The sequence below is a fragment of the Epinephelus fuscoguttatus genome, linkage group LG15 (genome assembly GCF_011397635.1).
Source record: "Epinephelus fuscoguttatus linkage group LG15, E.fuscoguttatus.final_Chr_v1".
NCBI classification, from domain to species: domain Eukaryota; kingdom Metazoa; phylum Chordata; class Actinopteri; order Perciformes; family Serranidae; genus Epinephelus; species Epinephelus fuscoguttatus.
Window position 1 is genome coordinate 17129457 of NC_064766.1, and position 15716 is coordinate 17145172.

At 41.6% G+C, this 15716-nt stretch overlaps 1 protein-coding gene across 1 annotated transcript in view; it reads right to left on the minus strand.

The window, feature by feature from the left end:
* insra (insulin receptor a) overlaps window positions 1-15716 on the minus strand; it is a 66468-nt gene that overhangs the window by 24757 nt on the left and 25995 nt on the right. The window contains exons 3-5 of the mRNA XM_049597755.1: window positions 6180-6516; window positions 1112-1251; window positions 227-371 (exon numbers count right to left, since the gene is read on the minus strand). Of these exons, the coding sequence (XP_049453712.1) occupies window positions 227-371; window positions 1112-1251; window positions 6180-6516 (622 nt within the window). The remainder of the gene's footprint in view (window positions 1-226; window positions 372-1111; window positions 1252-6179; window positions 6517-15716) is intronic.

Sequence of the window (15716 nt, forward strand, 5' to 3'; positions counted from 1 at the left end):
ATGCCTATCCTTTGCCATTTCTACTGTAAGTGTAGCCCATTGTGCTACAAGCGTCTTCCACCTCGTCTGAATGAAGCCTCATATATGATTTGGGAACGTCTAACCAAAAACAGTTACCACAGAAAGACATTTTGAAAAGGTCAGTCCTTCCGCTTTTAACTCATAATTACAGGAGGAGGCTCTGACATGGCGAAGATGAGACGAGGCACAGAAGACGGAGTCTCACCCGATTTCCTGTTCTTCTCCACGAATAACACGGAGTTTGCGGAAAAAAGAAAGGGATACGAGGGCGTATGAACGTCGCACTGTCAGGTAGCCAGTGATCTCCTCCAGCTGGCCCAGGCTGGCTTCCAGTTCAGCTGCTATGTTGTCTACAGAAAAACCAAAAGACACAAGCCTTGAAGTCACTTCTGATTCTCCAGCATGCTCAGTACAAAAGCTCTCCGGCAGCTGCGCTTTGGCAACAAACAGTGCTCTGCTGTGTTTTCAATTTTGGTTTCATCTTTTTTCTTTTAAATCAAAGTCTTCTTTTATTTGCAAAATATAAATAATACATTTCCCCTCTTTTGGCTGTGCGGACACGAACATAATTATTTGCAGTCCATTATCAACTTTCATATTTTCATAGCTAAATTTAAAATGCACAGGCATAAAAGTCATTCTTTCGAATAATCTGGAAATCATGCACTGACATTTTTTTCTTTAGACAGAATGATTGGAAATGTGTGTTTTAGCTTAATGTGCATGTTCAGTGTTTAAAAGATAAAATAAAAAAAACAGTCTTAAAAAATGCATAAGTGTATATTCTGTCAATCTACACCGAGTTCACTATACTAAGCTCTTATAAAGATGACACGTTTCTCGCATTCTTTAACCCACATAAAGCTCATTACCATCATGCCAACATACAGAATACTAATATATACCATCTCATTTCCTTTTTGCATTTCAAACTTTATCTTATTCATTTTAAATTTCTGTTGTTGTTTCTTTGTGTGTTCTTTCGATGTAATTTCCTGGTTTGTGCAGCATCATCGTCGCTTTGTTGTTGTTTTCTGTTGGTGTGCTGATACTGTAATCTCTTTCCACCGAACAAACCGCAGATACTCACTTCCTCCACGCAGGTTGATGACCAGGCTCCCGTTGAGAACAGTGCAGCCTCTTAGATCCTGGGCAGCTGTTACAGAGTCCACAGTTTTCAGACCCATACATACCTTGGGACAAAGCCCTGCACATGGAGTGCAGTTGAGGCTGCGGAACAAAGGGGGGAAAAAAACAGATCAGAAAAATATTTCAAGACAGTGTGTGCATGTTAACAGCGTGTGCTATGAATTACATCTTGGAGATATGTTTGGAAGTACATGGCTGTCTCTTTCCACCTTCTTTACAATTCTCTGTAACAGAAATACCAGAACCTTAAACATCTGGCTCTTTAGCTGCTAAATGCTCCACAATGTTCACCAGCTCATAGCTAACTTTGGGCCTGTAGTGCTGGGAAGGTACAGTCTAAAAACTGTTAAAATGAATGGAGGGAAAATCATAGTTTCAATTGTAGCATTGTATGATTTACATTAATCCTTCGATAAGTTTTAAAATGTAAAAAAAAAAAAAAAACCCAGCTGCCTGTTGCAGCAGAATGCACTGATGAGAGCAGTAAAATTGAACCAACATAGTGAAGTTGCAGGCAAGACAGCAAAACAATGAGCTTAAAGACAGTGAACAACAATTCACACAACAGAGTCAGGGGGAACCGCTTCATCCTCTTGAGGGTTGCGGGGGGGCTGGAGGCTATCCCAGCTGACAACGGGCGAGAGGTCGGGTACACCCTGGACAGGTCGCCAGACTGTCGCAGGGCTGACACATAAAGACAAACAACCATTCACACTCACATTCACACCTACGGACAATTTAGAGTTATCAATTAACCTAGTCCCCAATCTGCATGTCTTTGGACTGTGGGAGGAAGCCGGAGTGCCCGGAGAGAACCCACGCTGACACGGGGACAACATGCAAACTCCGCACAGAAGGGCTCCCACACCTGGGATCGAACCGGCAACCCTCTTGCTGTGAGGCAACAGTGCTAACCACCACACCACCGTGCCGCCCCCTCTGTAGATTCATGCAACCTTTTTTAAATTTCATCTATTCTATAATTATTGATTATAGTTGCTTTAAATAAGTTCTTAGCTGCACTGTATACATGACAAAAACACTTAAAGTGAAGCTTTACTCAACTGTTGTTTTGAAATACCCTGAAAATGAACTCACCCCAACCCTTCACCTTAGCAACGGAGTTAAACAACATGGCTTACATAATGTTTTCATAACAGGTCTGTTCTCATAACAGAGATATGGTCATGGCTTTGTGTGTCAACCATATTAACCTATTTCCTGAAAAAAGCCGTCTGTACAATCCCCACACTCATAGTGCGGCGAGTGCAGACTTTGATGAGGTAAAATCTGAAGTGCGCAGCAACCTCTGCAGCCTCTCAGATTCACACAGCAGGGCGAACAGGTATCTTTAAGCTGAGACACGTGCTGCACAGAACGTTTTTATGAATGTTTCAAATTGAGGGTTGAAGGCGAGGATTAGACAAATGACAGGGTGTTTACTCTGGCCCATTGTCTTGATTGTGTTCAAAGTATTTTTTGCCGCTGGCTGGTTTATGAGGTGAGAATGCCTTTGTTTAGTAACAGTTGAGTAAGCTGGCAGGACATTTACAGAACTATGTGGCATTTCTTTTGTGTATGCCAAAACAACAAAGGCTGGTGGCAGCTAAAGTACTACGGATTTCATGGCACTGCACGTCTAGTCTACAAAGCACAAAATCATGAGAAATACAAAGCGGAGGCACGTGTAAATGAGATTAATGACAACTTTCAAGAACAAGACAAACTGCCCATGTGACACAAAGGCTCAAAAGCTGAACACAACAGATAAACTAGCGGAAAAGTGCGCCTGTGCCTTGCAAATAAAAGAAGGTTGTGGGCATCGCTTGTTTATCTGGCTCATAACTCTCCTGATCTCTATCTTGACCTTTTTCCCTCTCTAGTGCCACATCTGCACTTTCAGCCTAGACACTCATAACGCCTTGGAGTACACCGCTTATCCACAAAGCACTTTCATTTCCACAGCTTAGTTTGAAGCCAGCGACAGGAGAGAGATGCCAAAAAGAAGAGATGGGCCATAAGGGGAACAGAAAGGGAGCTAAAGTGAAAAGGCTGACATATGAGCACAGCAGGGTTCACCACAGGTCAACTCTAGCCTAGAGGTTTAGATGAGATTGTTGGTCACCTGGCAAGAAGTGCTCAAATCTGCACATTGAGAAGCTCCTTTTGATAAAATCTGGTCACGCACTATTGCAAAGACTTGAGCTGTTAACATGCAAGCTAAACCTGTGCAAAGTATTTACAATACTTTGTATGTTGAGCATATAACAGCACTTGACACTAACAAGCTTTCAGCTGAAATGCACTAGTGTTTTTTGCCCTATTAAGCTTTATTCTAATTTGCCTATATTTATTTGGTCATTACCACAGATTATATTGTTGCAACTTTATGACTGCTGCATAAAAATAACATATCACTGAGGACAATATATCAAAAAATGTTGTTGTACTGCAAGATTATCTGTATACAGTATGTCATATCAGAATATCGTTAAGCCTTTTTATAGACCAGAAGGTATGCCATCTAAAAAGGCAATTGATCGACTGATCCCAAATTATGACAAAACACCTTTTTAAAACCTCACGCGGTTTGTATTAATTAAGATTATCTAGGGGAAAAAAAACCACCAAGGAAAAACATCACAAACCTAAGTAAAAAGTTGATATTTTTTTTGCCAAGTGTCTTTTTATTGTCTGATGAAGAGCTGCACAGCCTGGAACATTTTACTGAAGTGATAATAAATCAAGTTAAATGAAGCTTCTCGGTTCTTGTCACCGTGTCTGCTCAAGACATACGCACATCTGGATGCGCATGCCTTCCTTTTCTGATTCAAAACTTTGGCTGTGAACCAGAGGTCGACTGCTGGTGGATTTTTAAAGGCCAATATAGTAACAATAATTTGGAGCGGGAAAAGCTGAAAGCTGATTGATCTGCCAATATCAACCCCGACTATGTATGACAATTACTTCTGAATATTTCGTAACTGACATTTTACTGGGATGGAAAAAAGACAAACAAACAAACAAAAAAATCGAATGTAATTTTTGACAAGGCACTTTAGAGTGGAGTAATTTTCTTTTTTCAAAATACTCTAAATATTTTCTCAATTATTCATAAAACATATAATAAGACTAGGTCAAAACCTAGTAGGCCTATTTGGCGGGGCCGTGTATGAAACGCGGGAGGGCTTTTATTTGAAACAAGTGCTTTTAATTTAAAACAGGAAGTTGCATCACTCACTCAGTCATGGACTGACAGACTTTTAGCGCTATAGGGTGGAACCACTGTTGCAACCAACAACAAAATTCATGTAATTACACGCTAAAATGAAGAACAATACACTTAGACACACACCCACAGCAGAAGTGACCTGCTTTGATTGGAGCTGTCTACACTGGTCAAGGTCCTTTTTGCGTGATTAAATGCAACTCTGCTCTCTTCAGGAAGGTGATGAATGTCCCCATGTGACTGGTGAAGGTTGTGCATCCATTGGCCACTATCTGAGCCAAGTTCCATCAGTCACAATAGTCTGCAAAACGCCCTTTTAGCGCTGATTCACCGGCCAAACCAATAAATCAGTCAACCTCTAATCTGAACAGTTAAAAGAAAATCAGCAGCACTCTTCTGTCACAACAATGTCTGGGGTGCAACTGAGCAAGGCACTTCACTCTCATCTGCTCAAGTGGAGCTGGATCTTGCTCACAGAGTCCCACTAGAAACCTCTCAGGTGAGAATGTACAGTATGTAACTCCACAAAAGTGAAGCTGTGTGCTGTTTGAACAGAGATTCGGTGCTTGGCAAATCCTCTGTGGATAAATAAAGGTTTAACACACATGACTTTTTCTTGTCATCATTGTTGTCAGTGACAGACTGCCTGGACTACGCTGCTACAGTTGCTTGGCAGAAAAACTCTTTATCTCTCCACAGTCAGCCAAAGGAGTCAAGGCCCGGCACCCCGGGACAGTCTGTTCTGAATGCCTCTCTCCACTGGTGTTAAAATGCCACCAAGTCAACTACCAAGTCATGCTGTAACAGAAGACAACAAGTCTTGAAAGATCCAGCTGCGTTTTCAACCTCTGTCACAGCAGAATGATTAGAGCTGTCTGCCGGACTGTCTTACAGGCGCGCCCACACTAATCAACAGCCCTGTCACGGTCAATGAAGGTGTCAAACAGGGTGGCGATAAAGGTTACCGGCAGGTCAGGACAAGTACAACGCCCTTCTTTAGAGAAGGAAGTCTGTACAGATGTAGCGACGAAGATACAAGCACAACAAGTAGTAAATTACAGACGTAGGGAAAAGGGAAAAAACACTTCACGTCTAACTGTCTGTGCCTACAGGTCGCACACTGCAATGCAGACACCAGCGGTTGGTAAACAACCATCAATTTAGTGCTGCGAGTGAGCCAAGGGGGGAAAAAAAAAAAATAAAAAAAGCAGAGGATGGCTACCGAGTCAAAATCAGAAACGTAGATGTGCCAGGTTTCCTACTGTGTTGCACCACTTTGACCCAGCTGCCTGCTGTCTCACATGCACGCAAAAAAGAGGTGTGTGTATGTGTGTGCGTGTGTGTGCGTGTGTGTGTGTGTGTGTGTGTGTACAAATACAGAGTGCTTTCTGAGTTCATCAGGAGGACCTTCAGTTCCTGCACTGTCACTCAGTGCTACAAACACAGTGACAAGAGTCAAACCAAGGCAGGAAACTGCAAGATTTCAGAATTATTTTTCCAGATAATATCTTTTTTAAATTTTCCACTGCATTTGTTTACATATCTTTCTCTCTTTTACATTAGGGTATGTTGCTGTTGTTATTGTTGTTGAGATTTCTGCTGTGGTATTATTCATTTTTATTGGACACCCTTTTAGTATAATTGGCTGTTTTATCAAAGATAGCTGTGTGCGTGAATGTGTGTGTGTGTGTATGCAGAATATTAACCCAGCTTCACTGATCACACATCGTTCCATCCAACCCATCAAGAGCCCATCAGACCGACATGAGTGTCCACTTACGAGGAGGAGTTGACGGTCGTGTAGCCGGAGGGACACTCAGGGATGCAGGCACCGTTGTGGATGACGTACTCGTGGCAGTCGGGGCTCTTGCTGTGCTCCTTCTCCCGCTTGCATTTGTTGTGGAGATCCTGGCAGAAGGCGAAAGAGACACAGCGCCAGCCCTTGTACGTGAAGTGGTTTTCGGGGCAGCGCTCCACACATTTGTCCTCATACTGGAGGCCGCGGCAGGCCACGCAGTGACCGGCTGAGTGAGGCTTCAAGCAGCCACCCAGGCACTGGTCGTGGCAGCACTGGTCGTCCTTGGTGCAGGCTCGATGTTTGCACTGAACAGGGCACACTGCAGGTGAGAGAGTGACAGAGTTAGTAAAGCAAAGGTGAGACAAGTTAAAGAAAAAGGTTACTTGGTCAATTCGTAATATGTAAAGCTTTTAATGTGTGCTGCAGGAAGAGTGTCACAGGAAACAGAAACTGATCAGCATTCAAACACCCACGCAATATTTCACTTCCCCAATGTGACTGGGGTGAGTTTAATCTTTAATGACTGTATATCTTTATATCTCCAACTCCACAGATATCTCTCATGGTCACAGTGAAATCCCTCGTCACTGAAACAGCCAGCAGCCCAGAGGACCATCTGTCACTGGCCAACAAGCATGTTGAATACAAACAGTGGGGATTCAACACTGGCTGACAAAGGACAGACACTTCTACAGAAGGCTGGGTGAAAGTGAGACGGAGTGGGGGGAGCGACTGGCATTCAAGCATCAAGTATTTTGTAAGTGAGACACGTGCAAGATGTGTTTGCTGGGTTTCTCTTGCACTCGTCCAGAGGCTCTGAAGCGCATTTCATGTGTGAATGTACGACTATAAAATGTTGTTAATGTAAATGTCACTTCCTTTTTTGTGCTGTGAAGGGTTTGTTTAAAAATAAAAAATCTTGATGCACCCTTAGCCTGTCAACTATAGAACCACTCGCTATGATATATCACAACATCTGTTCAGATAACGCAAATCACACATCAAAGCGTCTGGTTGATTCGTGCTGAAAACCACTGCTCAATTAATTGACAGACAGAAAATTAATAAGCAGTGAATGTGTCAGTGGATTTATCATTCATCAAGCAAAAAATGGCAAAAAGTCACTGGTTCCAGTTTCATGAAATTGCACTTCTCTGTGTTACATAATTAAAAATTCAATACTTTTAGGTTTTGGATTCTAAAGCCAGCCTTACGCCAAATGACTTTTCAAGCAGTTTCACTGTTGCAGACAAATTTTCAGTGTCTGAATAAAGTCCTCAGTTGGTGAGTGCTCCTGTGATCTCGATCGTTTGGTGTAAGGTGGTCGTAAAACTCTTGATTCTGTCTTTTTCTTGTCTTGATGTTCCGACAAAATCAAGCATGTTCAATTTATCATACATTTTTAGACCTGGATCATAGTACTGGTGTTCAATGACTTTAAAATTGTCCACAACCAATAGCTGTGCTCTCTTAGCACCATACAAGACGCAACAAACCAGACAGACAGTAAACACTGAGGGGAACTCTGAGAGGCGCAAGAACGTGAACAAGTCTCAGTTCTCTTGTATGGTGGTAAAGGGGGAGAAAGTTGTTAGTAGTTGTGGAGTGAACAAGAGTCAGTTTTGAATTCGGTGTGTATCTGATCCACCAGTTTGAATTTATTTTAGTGAGAAATCTAGTTTTTGAAACTATTTATCCCTCACTCCCATGATTTCCTTACACTAAGAAGGTAACTAACAAAGGCTGGCAGTGAGTTGAGGCAACAGAAACCAATATGTAAGGTTTCTACACAAATACAGTCTCTTTATGGATTATATTGATGCTAAATTGACAAATTGTTCCTAGAGTCATGTGTTTTTGCAGACAAGCTGTACATCATATTTCTTAAAGGGTGTTTGGCGTAATATTTTCCACTGGAACAGGATGGAAATAATTTCAAAAGGAATCTAGTCTAGTAATAGTTTAATAGTGACTCTGCAGGATCCCTAGTGTTTGCAAAATCTTTTAGTCTGTGACTAAAAAGTCACATCATCTCTTTTGTGAGAGGGTGTCAGACTTAAGACTTTTTAAAGTCTTTTCAAAGTCTTCTGGTGTATGGTAAGTGTTAGCTGGACAAGACAAGGCAGATGAAGTTGTCACTTTGGGTTCTGGGCAAGTGTGATGAACAGTTTTCATTATTTTATGTCACTTATATGTTGAAAGATTAATGGAGGAAGCACTACAATGGCACCTGATAAGTATCGATGCATCGCTGAGCCCTTGGCCATAGTAAAAACAAGCCCCAAATCATCTATAGTAGGCGAACAAAACCAATGCACAGGCCTCTTTCTAGCAGCAGGACCTACACAGGCTCTCTGTGAGCAGGTAGAAGAAATAAACACTGACAGAAAGATACAGTGTCCTGACAGTCGCACAAACACATGCTGAAGTTCAGAGATGTTTTTTGGGGCGTAAACACGATCATCTAAGGACAGAAACAAGTCTGTAGACTGGCTGTTTGTGCATACGTCTGCATGTGTGTGTGTGCCTGTAAATCAGCCCCTTACGTAACATTCGACTCTCAGGATTGGCAGATGTGAGTGTGCGAGTACATGCACCGCAGTTGGTGTGTGTGTGTGTTGTTATCTCAGCGTAGGTGTGAGGACAAGTGTGCAAGGATGGATGGAGGCTTCTCAGAGGTAAATACAGCTGACTGACCTGCCTGCTGAGATTAGCTTCTCATCCACAAGAGCCACATTAAGACTGTTGGACAGCAGGGGAGATAATGAGTCTCTTAGGTTAGGGGCAGGTTACAGGTCAGACCGTAAAGTATGTGTGTCTTTTACGGGTCTGGACTAATATTGAGTCACAAAACCAAGAAGGGAGAGTTGGGTGATGCAATTTCCATTACAGGAGCAATTTATCTCAATAGTCTGTTCCTCTTAACTGGCTTTCTATTGTTGAGCAAGTGTCCAAAAAACTGCTTGGTTTCATTAGTGTCACGAGGTCAGCCCTTAAATGAACAAAACATGGACACCCTGTCCTCTTACATTCGCAGAGGTAAGCTCTTGAAGCTCATGAAGAGCGTGTGTTTGGGGCGGGCAGCAGCAACATGAGAATGGCAGTGTGAGGGGGGAAGCTAAAGGGGGCATGGTGCTAGGAAAACAAATGATATAACCACCTTTTATCTACGTCAGCCTGTCTGTCTAAATAATCTACTCTGCTGTGGGATTTACAAAGAGCACTGATGATGATTTCCACACTGACGAGCAAAAATGTCCTCTTGGTACTATGTTTTCCTGATAGTTTATTTCAAAATCTGCCCTTAAACTTCCCCTCAAATGTATGCACGCACATGCACTCACACACATACACACACACATATACACAAAAGCTCTGCTGTCTGCTCACACTGACTCCTGATCCTCCAGCTGGGCTCCATGTCGCAGCACAGGCCCAGCAGCAGATCCACCCTCAGCCTTAGCCAATGTGTTGGCTAGCTGTAGAAGCTAGCCATTCAAATGGCCTCTCCCATCTCCAAGGAAGACAGGCACAGTTTAACCCTTTGTGTCCCTCTCTCTTCCCTCCCAGCCAGTCAGACAGCAGTAGCAGCAATGGGAGGTATGCAAAGAAATTACGCGAGAGCCACATAGTAACAGGCTGGAACTGCTCTGCTCTGCTCTTTACGTCTTCTCACTACCACAAATCGGCTGCTCTTCTACCAATCTAAAGCACAACTGGTTCTTATTAAGTACTTCTGATTTCTTTTTTCTTTTCTGTCATGCACATAAATCTTGTCAGCGAGAAAAACACAGTGCTCCGGGACAATCTCTCTATTCTTTCAATTCCTTGTTGAGAGAAACGTGGTGCAGTAGTGAATGGGTTCAAACTCGTGCGCATGTTAGTTTTGTGCCGAGCAGCTCAGTGCCTCGGGTGATGTGTTGTGTCTCATCTGTCACGTCCACGACTTAGGAGTTTTTACAGACTTCAACAGCCTGGGAACTGAAAAATCTCCATCCAGACTGAATTATCTGTTCAAAACAAAATCAATCCTCCTTCAACAAACTTACTGCTAAAGATAAAGATTTCCACTTTTTGTTTGTATTTTTTGACCAATCCAGAACATTTTTGAATGATGTATGGTTACTGTTGTCTGGTGTTTGAATGAGATCCATTAAATGTTGCAGCAGGCTTTCTGAAATTATAATTCAGTAATAAAGTTGACTTCTAATGAAGACAAACCACACAGTCTTGATACAAAACACTGCATAAAAGATGAAACAATCAGGCCATTAACTGATTAGTTGATTGACGTACAAATTAATCAGTGACAATGCTCACAATCTTTTATGCATTTCTGGTGTATAATAATCAAACATCTCAAATAATTATTGGTTCCAGCTTCTCAAATTTGAACATTTGCTTCTTTTTAAATTATATATATTATATAATAATATTAAATAAAATATCTCTGGGTTTTGGTTGGACAAAACAAGAAGAGTTAATCTTGAACTCTCAGACCTTGTGATGGACGTTTTTCAATTTTTTGAAAACTAAACTAACTAACTAAACAATTTTGAAGACTCATCAGAAAATATATGATCAGATTAGTGGATAATATTATTTTTTAATCTGCAGCTCTACATTGTTTCTTCTTTAGGTTTAAATTAAAGTTGAAACAACTGGTCAGTTAATCGATTGGTCAACAGACAAGAAAATTTGTTGGTAACTATTTTGATAATCAGTTAATCACTTTAGTTGTATGAGTATGAATGCGTGAGGATTTACTGCTTTTCTATGTGTATATAATTTTAAATAGATCGATTTTGAATTTGCTGGTTGGACAAAATATTCAAAGGCATTCTCAGAAGTTGTGATGGCCATTTTTCTTTTTGTTTGTTTGACATTTCGATTGAGTAGATTATAACTAATGATGAAAATACTTGTAGGGCTGCACAAAATATAATTTTTTATTGTCATCGCAATGTCAACTTGCACAATAAACACATTGCGAAAGACTGCAATGTTGCACTAAGGCATTTTGTGAGTAAGATGAAAGAGTATCGCTAAAAAAACTGACTAATTTAACTATCATTCGTTTTTTTTTAATTGGTGCCTTTTTTAAGTTCAGTGTTTAACTTGTTCGATCAAAGAAGGTTTAAAATTTTTGCCTCTTTCATTGCTTTAATTTAACAAGCACGTGTATTTTAGCAGTACACTGAAAACTGAGTACACTTTAATATCTGTTTATTTATCATCAGTAATCTCTTTATTGTTATTGCATATTGTATATTTTACCTATATTGTGCAGCCCTAAATACTTACCCATTGCAGCAAGTTAAAAGTTAAACAACTTAAGTTCGTTTTTAATCAGAGGCACCAGTGGATGCAGACTTTTGGGGGGAAAAAACACAAGGGTTAATGTGGGTCAGTCAATTTCGGTGACTGATGTCAAGTTTCTGACATGCGCTGAGTGCCACCTGAGAGAACAAGCCGGCAATCACTTTCATGAAGCACCAAAACAAACCACTCACTGTCCAAAAGATTTTTACAGTCCACTTTGCCAGCAGCTGACCTGGCCATGTCTGCATAGTTGAAATCAATGCTGGTAGTTGATCCTAAATTAGCGGTATCATTCACTATCAGACATCATAGAGGCTTTTATAGTATCAACAACAGTGGCCACACTGAAGGCAATAGACTTGTTTCTTGTGTGCTTGTCAAAAATGTTTTCAAGGTCGAGACCCTGAGGACCTTTGAGAGTGGGGCCACCCCAAGCCATCTTTGATCTCTCGGAGCGAGAAGAACGCTGAGGGGACTGTTCAGGGGAGTTTGTGATTCTTTCCTTAAAACATGCAAATCTCTAAATACAAGCCCAGTTTCTTTATTATCATTATAGACCCTTCAGCGAGCGCCCTGCATGAGGAACAGAGGTCTTTTCTCAGTGTGTCAATTAGTTATGCTCAGCTTGAGTTTGCTGTTGTCAGCATCTCTACTACTTATCTTCCATTTGGACAGAGTAGAACCACCTGTCACCTGACAACAATAAATCAATGGGGTTTTTGGGAGACAAGTGCTGTGTAGGCAGTTGGACTTAAGACTGTTTACGACTTGGCTACATCTTTTTTTTTTTAAAAAAGTATTGAGGCTGAATGTGTGTATCGCCTCCCGTGTCTGAACTCCTTATCCGTATTACTCTGGCACACTGGTCAGGGCCTGTCTGATCTCTTGTCATGCGGTTTGTGCAAAGTGCAGCAGGATCACATGAAGGCCAGGGAATAATGCTGCAGAAATGCCTGGCGCTTTATCTCATCAGCGGAGGTTTCACTGGGATGAGGGGGGAGCAGAGCCACACAATGAGACGCTCAATCCCCGAAGCCCGAGACGAACATCAACAACAAACCAACACAACTCTAGGCCACTGTGTGACAGAGAATAATGCACCCTGTCAGGGCGATGCCAGCTTGGAAATGGGAGGTGAAGGAATAGATTTACACAGTCTGCCAGCCGACGGCGAGCTTCAACAACGTGGGGCGTCGAAAATGCAGAAAGAATCCACATTGCTCGCAAGGAATGACTCATACAGTTCAAAACGGCCCGTTGTCTACTGTCTGCAATAAATGCAAACACACTGCATGAAGAGTTACCAGACTTTTCTGCCTTTCTTGTTTCTACCAACATCTAAATGTACACCAGCAGGCAATTAGTAATGCATTTATACAGGCAAGGACAACCAAACCTCATCGTACCCTAAAGTCAGGGATTTCTGCCTAAAATTAAGAGCCTCCGTACTTTTCATTAACCACAATCCTCCCTAAAATCATTTCGTGGTGAGTTTTTCCAAGTTCCTTTTTTTGGCAGTGATGAAACAGGAGCATAATCAGGCTTTCTGCGTTGAGATCATATTAGACCCCAGAAAATGCCAAACGGGAATGCGGTGGTGCACTGGTTGGTAATTAAAATTCCACGGCCATGACAAGGGTAGTATTTAGTTTCTTATGAAAGACGGTTTTTGCTGAAGGCCCAGAAGAGAAGAATCTTAAGAACAAATAAAGTGCTTTTGAAAATGGCCATCTTTCAAAGTTGGCACACTTCTGACAATCTAACTCTCTGTCTGTATGTATGTATGTCCATGTCTTTCAACTCTCTTGACAAGCGTTCATCCAGTCGCCTTCACACTTGGCGGGTGTGTGTGCAGTGTCAAGTGTCAGCTCTCTAGCTCTCGAGGGCTACATAGGACATATATATTAGTGGGACGTTACTACTGCCACTGTGTACTGTATTGAGAAGGGTTCCCTATATACTGTTAGACTGCCAAATTGCATGCAATCGTTTCTCCATTGTTTGCTACATGATGTGTTAGAGAAGTGGATGTGCTACCGTTGTTCAGCCTTGCTTCCAATTTTGCCCGGTGGCAACTTGCAGTGTTGCAGCGAAAAATTCCCCTACAGCCCTGAAAGTATTTTCCCCATGGACCACAATTATAAAAGAGACATTTGTAAACTGCTGACAGGACACTTTGAACTACAATTGTCAGTTATGATGCTTCCTATTATGTATTTTTTTATCTATTATATTTGTAAAAATTTCCTTGAGCGATTTAAAAGTGATTTAAAAAATCTATTACTTTATCACAATGTTAAGTCTATGAGTCAAGCAGGAACCCACAGGCAGGGTCAGCAGGAGAAACACTGCTAGGAATTTTCAAAGGACTGCATACACCCGGACATAAACCTCAATGCTAGAAACTTTTCTGGGGTATGCACCAGGCAAGCAGTTCTATTTGGACGGAAGTGGGCTCTGGTATCTAGCTCTTATTATGGATATATGCAGTTGATTCAATAACAGATGAAGGAGGAGATACTGGAGACGTTACATTGTAGCCAACTCAAACATTTCAAGCATCAGCGAAATAACTTTTATAATAAACGCTTTTGTTCCCAGAAAAAGCCTGGTACCAAAGAGCTAGCAGTTAACGAGCGTCGCTTATACTCCCAAGGAAGCACAGTGTTGAGTGTTTGGATGAGTGGTTCTTGAGAAAGCTGCAAGCAGCAATATCACAGGCCAAGCAATCAGCTAGTTCAGAAGAGGCACTGCACTAGTTTACAACAAACAGGCAGAATAAAAGAGCAGCAACCTGAGTATTAAATAGTAAGTTGAGTGGTAACTGTCAAAATTGAACTTTGACAGTTGATTCATGTTTCACATGTGACATGCATTGCTTGGCACTCACGGCTTGTACAGCACAACAGCTGACTAGATATTTAGGGATAATGAGGTCATGCATTAAATATGGAAAAGGCAAAAAGGAAGAGACAAAAAGCTAACCAAATTACTTGTAGAGTCAATGCATACAGAGGTGTAACTAATGACTATTGTAATTTTGGATTAATCATTGCAGTCTATAAAAGGTTATAAAAGAGCAATCTAACCTAATGCTTGCTAGAATCCAATTTGTCTGGCAGATGATTTTGAATGTATTTAGGGAACCAGTTTTGTTACCTATTTTTAGTCAACTGAATGTGTGCAACATGAAGATCTATGAAAGTTGTTAATTTATGTTAATTTGAGGTGTATTTATTTGTAGATAACCATGGTAACAGTACACTGATCTCACAGTGTGCTGTCTCTGACTGTATGGTATATGACAGAAGGCCATCAAAAGGCCAACATCTTTGATTATCTTGGTGTCATCAGGCTGGTATATGAAGTTATTTTTGGTCATTTAATAAGACCGAAGGCCTTCAGAGTGGTTTGTATAGTACCATCAAGTCCATTACCTACAGGTCTATCTATATACAGCACGTTATAGCTGATATTACTGTGTAGTGCCAGAAGAACACAGACTGCAAGAACACAAAATGTTCTAAAAGTAATGGATGTAAATATGAGCCAGACATCAGAGTCTGTTTTTTCCATTGCCCAATTTACATATAATAAATGACAGTAGTGCAGGGCTCGACAGTGCGAGCGTTTCACTCGCATTTGCGACTAAAAGTAGATGTCTGCGGACTGTAAAAAATATTTAGGGGCACATGTGCGCATAAAAAAAATCAGCCGAAGCAGCCTATATTTTTGTCAATAAAAAAAATATGATAATCTAACCGCAAATGTTGGAGGAACTCCAGCCACCTTCCCTCTTCCCTCTTCCCTCTTCCCTGTGTGACATGGTTATGGGCGGTTTTCCAAGCCACTGTCGGCACAATGCGCTCTTGCGCCGCAGTAGCACATACACAATGAATGGGTTCGTCGGCGGAGGTCTGCTCTTTGCGCGCTCTGTGTGAAAAGGGCTTAAGTCCCACTGTTGGCAGCGTGGAAATAAGTCAAAGTGTGGAGGAGATGGACCGGGTTAAGTGGCGGATCTCCGGGGAAGCCTGCTCCGTTCTCCCTGTAGTTCAAATAATTTCAACTCTGAGCACAGTGCTCGGGCGGAAAATCAGAGCAGTGCGCGACGCCAAGGGTAGCAGTGCCGCTTTGTCAGGCGTTGCTGCCCTCTCCATAGACAAACAATGGGACAGCCAGCGCAAAGCAGTTTTACAG